This window comes from Cupressus sempervirens, chromosome 1, assembly GCF_028749045.1.
Source record: "Cupressus sempervirens isolate cs-2001-9-10 chromosome 1, ASM2874904v1, whole genome shotgun sequence".
NCBI lineage: Eukaryota > Viridiplantae > Streptophyta > Pinopsida > Cupressales > Cupressaceae > Cupressus > Cupressus sempervirens.
In genome coordinates this window covers 653,585,365-653,589,757 of record NC_143118.1, presented here as the reverse complement: position 1 = coordinate 653,589,757, position 4,393 = coordinate 653,585,365, and the positions used below count along the sequence as shown (strand labels likewise).

Genomic DNA, 4,393 nt, shown 5'->3' with positions numbered 1-4,393 from the left:
CATTTTCTCATGTCGTGAGGAGCACATTGTATAGTCTTATAAAGAAGATTATTGGAATCTGTGTTGAGTCTATGTAGGGTCTTGTGTCTTTGAGTTGTATTTGTTTGTATGACATAGATAGCTTGTGCATTTTCATGAATAACACATTTAGTTTTAGATCTCTCTATTGTAAGACTTTACCAAGTTTCAAGTGAATAAATCAGGGATTTCTTCATTTGGTGTCTTGTTGTGAGATATGTGTCTTCTATGTTTGTGCTTTGATTCAAGGAATTTATTAAATGCTTAATGGAGAACATAGATTGATAGGGGTTTTACATGGATTTTGAAAGGATGCTGAGATATGAATACTTGTAAAGAATGTTGTAGTCAACATGTCTTGGATTTGATGCTATTTCTTGAAGATCTATTATGCAATTATTTTATTTCTCGTGAGTCCATTGCCCATAAAGGATAAGACACTTATCACAGCTAGGAACTTGTGCATTTTTTGCTATCTCATGTGTGTTCTTGCTGAAACAATCTTTTATCAAAATGGTCATTTTCATTTCATGTTTAATTTATTTGCAACTTAATTCTAGCTCCATCTTCCACATGTGAAAGGTGGACCTGAAAGTTCTTAGCCTAAATCTTCTCATCTTTGATGTGTTGTACTCAAATAGTGGAGCTACTTGCTTAATTGATTTCAGGAGAGAGGTGAATGTATGAAAATATCATGGAATCAGGGAGTCCTCCACGTCTAGCAAGGCCTAAAGAGTATAAGGTTTGTAAGAAACCTTGTTAGTTGGCCCACCCCCATTTTGTTGTCTCCTTATTATTGAGTTTGGCCAATTCATAGGATTTCAACTAGGGTGTGGTGGTTGCTATTTTGTAGTGTAAACATGATGCAATTTTAGGAGCCAACAAGATGGAGGAGGAGGAGGAGAAGAAGAAGAAAAAGGAGGAAACGAAGGAGAAAGAGAAGAAGTACGAAGAGAAGGAGAGGAGGAGGAGGAGAATAGAAGGAAGAGGAAGAGGAGAAGATGAAGAAGATGAAGAAAAAGTAGCATCGATGACTGATTCTACTTGAGTGAATTAAAATGCAATATATATATTCATATTGACGTAATCCTAGAAAGAGAGAGATTCATATTTATTGTTTAGCATTTTTAGTAAAATAATATAATACAAAATAGATTTTACTATCAACTAATACATTGCATCTCTTTTAGGTGCAAAGGTGCAACATCTAGTTACAACTAAATAAAATACAATGTTAAATAATATCAACATGAGTTTTTTCCCTTAAATTATTTAATTAAGAACATTAGTAGTTAATAACTTAAACCATTTGAAGATTTAACCTTAGATAGGTTTTTTAAGTAATGAAATTACAAGATCCTTCACTAATATGAAGATTTAAAAAAATAGACTTTTAAAATCAAAAAATTATAAGATCCTTCAATAGTTGAACTGTGTTACTTGAATTATTATTAGTTCTATTAAAGAGATCAATTGTTTTCATATAGTTAACATTGGAAATAAAAATTGGTAAGCCTTAGCTTTACCTAAGCTTATAGGTTTGTCTACCATCACTCATAGTTGAAGTTTCAACCCTATCATTTGAAACTCTCGATGAGGTTTCAATTATGTCATTTGAAAACTCTCAATTTATGTCTTAGTAAGATGACCCGTCCTATAAAGAATGATGCCCAAGTTGTATGTTATATTTAGAGTTTTACAACATGGTTTAAAGAATTTTGCATGCAACACATGAAATGAGGAGTTTTGCACCATGTTGTGCAAGTGATCAAGGTTGGTGTATATGCTTTTGTTGTTGCACACATATTATTCAACCCTTCTTAAAAATTATCGAAATTAGGTCTAAGAATACACATCCAATCTATCAAGAAGCTACATTAGCATATTTGGCTTGCAATCATCTCAATGACCCAATATCTTTTACGATTCGTTAATATGGTGGTGTTGTTGAAATGTATTAGGTAAACACCTTGGTAATGTTGTAAATAGGGATGCATAATGATGATGTAACTAGTATAAATCAATGTGAAATCATATATTAGTTTCTTACATAAATGATGAACAATGTCGCATAATCAAAATTGAAACATGGCCAATGAGCTTGAAGTGTTACAACAATTGATCAATTTTAAAATGCAATAATGCCACAAAGAAGGCATGAATGGAAAATTTTGGTATGTGACAATAGCTTTAGAAGTGAGGCTCTTGAAAAAGATAAGTGGCTATCCTTGCACCCACATCTACAAATGGAATGTTTACTCTACTTTGGCAACAACCATAGGTTAGTTCACCTTGAGAAAAAAAGGTCCCTTTCCATAGGTTTGCTTTTGTAATCCCCCTCCACTTACACTAACAAACAACATCAACAAATTGTTTTTAGCAATGGAATGGTTACGAAACTTGTGTTTGTCATATATAAACATAAGAATATGTCATCAAAATGTATTAAAATATTCTCTCAAAGTAAACCAAAAACTAAATTTTATTTATTTATTTATTTTTGATAAAATCGAATAATAATTGACATAGATATACAAAATTCTCATCACAAATCTACTTAATAATAACACACATTATCTTCATAGCTTCAAAAACATTCCAAATATTAAAAATCCTCCATTCACATGAAACCAATAAAGTTTAGAAACTCAATTATAACATTAACACCTTGTTAATATAAAGTATTATTTATTATCACACAAGTACTTAATAATAACACATTAGAAAAGTACTTAACAATAATATCACACATTAGAGAAGATGAGAGAGAATGACATTTAACATCTTAAAAGTATAAAGTGCTATCATTATTCTAATGTTAATAACATAAATATCCTCATCTTTACCCATCTCAGAAGACACTGTATCAAGCATAAGCATTAAATGTCCTACCATAAACAGGTTTTACCCATCTCAAAACACATTGTAACAAGCATAAGCATTAAATGCCCTACCATAAACAGGCGGGCAGAGGAATACTGAATGCAGTTAATGGCAGCCAACCAACATAGGGGCAACCAGTCCACCAACCAAACACATTTCATCATCTTCACTTCTTACCAGGCTTGCTAAGCTCTACAACTTCCTTCCAGGAGGGCCTCCCTGAAATCTCTGCCCACCATCCATTCACATTCTTCCTACTCTTGACGAGCTCAGACTTCCCTGTTTTGTTCATGATGTACTCCATATTCGGAAGATGCGAAAGATCTGCAACGCTGAATTCATCACCGGCCAGATATTTAGTCTGAGAAAGCTTCTTATCATACACATCCAGAACTTTCCCCAATTTCTCCTCATTCTTCGCAATCTCCTCCTGGTTTGGAGTAAGACCCATCATGGGAGCCACAGCAATCTGAAATAAAAGGGCCAAGCTTGGAGGATTGAAGCTCTGTGATTCCGCTTCCATCCATTGCTCAATCAGAGCCCTCTCTATTAAGTTCTTCCCCAGAAGTCCAACTGTCCCCTGCCCCTCATATTTCTGTGCAATGTATCGGACAATGGCCCGAGATTCTGAAAAAAAATGAAAAAAAAGCCCTAATTTCAGTAAATGTAAATGATGTGAATCAAATCAACCGATTAATGAATAATGGGTAGATGAAATCTGACCGAAAAGGCTGAGATTTCCGTCCTGAAATGCGGGCACCTGCCCAAATGGCTGCACATAATGCACATAAATGGATTCAAAACAATGGTTTTTCTATCTGGGGATTAAAATGGGTTAAGAATAGGGATTTGTGTTACCTGGATTGCTAAGTATTGGGGTTTTTTGTGCTCGCCTTTCCTCATGTCGACTGGTATGAGTTCGTAAGGGAGCTTCTTCTCGAGAATGCAAGCGAGAACTCTGGCGACTGCAGGGGATGCAAGCGGCCCATAGAGCTTCAATGCAGCGGCCGCCATTGTTGCAAATCAAGCTCCGCAATATGCAGAGAATACCACTCTTTTCTCTTATCTCCTCCTTCGAACGCCCAAAGGATTTATAGGGAGTGGATTATTCTTAGCTTCGAGATAAGGGCCCGTTCGGCAAGAGGAATATAAGCGGAAAAGGCATATGTAAATTCTTAAAATTTTAAATTCTTCATTTGAATGTATCAAATCGGAATTGGAATATGAAATAAAATAAGAATATGTATTTCAATTTTGGTCCAAGAATGGGGTTTTGCAATTCCACCCAAATAGGTGTTATTGGAATACGTATTCTTATTCCACTTTTATTTATTTTAAAAAACATAAATTTTGGGGTCTGCGAATTTCCCATCAAATATTGGCTGAACCAAACAGAGAACAGGAATACGTAGCCCCATTTTCTATTCCAAAATAGTTATTCCTATTCCCATAGTCAAATGAGCAAGTGAGTGTATGTATGCTTTCCCATATT

At 34.6% G+C, this 4,393-nt stretch overlaps 1 protein-coding gene across 1 annotated transcript; it reads right to left on the bottom strand.

Moving 5' to 3' along the window:
* Nucleotides 1–2,794: 2,794 nt before the first annotated feature.
* On the bottom strand, nt 2,795–3,965 carry LOC149579589 (glutathione S-transferase F10-like). The gene is made up of 3 exons (XM_089786064.1): nt 3,760–3,965; nt 3,625–3,673; nt 2,795–3,528 (listed from the first exon to the last, which is right to left on the bottom strand). Exons 1-3 carry the CDS (start codon nt 3,913–3,915, stop codon nt 3,068–3,070), a joined length of 666 nt encoding a protein of 221 aa, XP_089642190.1. The 5' UTR covers nt 3,916–3,965; the 3' UTR covers nt 2,795–3,067.
* Nucleotides 3,966–4,393: the final 428 nt, after the last annotated feature.

Bases quoted from the DNA above. Each gene is read 5' to 3' on its own strand.
- LOC149579589 (XM_089786064.1), bottom strand. From the start codon at position 3,915: ATGGCGGCCGCTGCATTGAAGCTCTATGGGCCGCTTGCATCCCCTGCA. The intron at 3,674-3,759 runs GTAACACAAATC...CATTATGTGCAG, and splicing joins CCCAATACTTAGCAATCCAG to CCATTTGGGCAGGTGCCCGC. The intron at 3,529-3,624 runs GTCAGATTTCAT...ATTTTTTTTCAG, and splicing joins CGGAAATCTCAGCCTTTTCG to AATCTCGGGCCATTGTCCGA.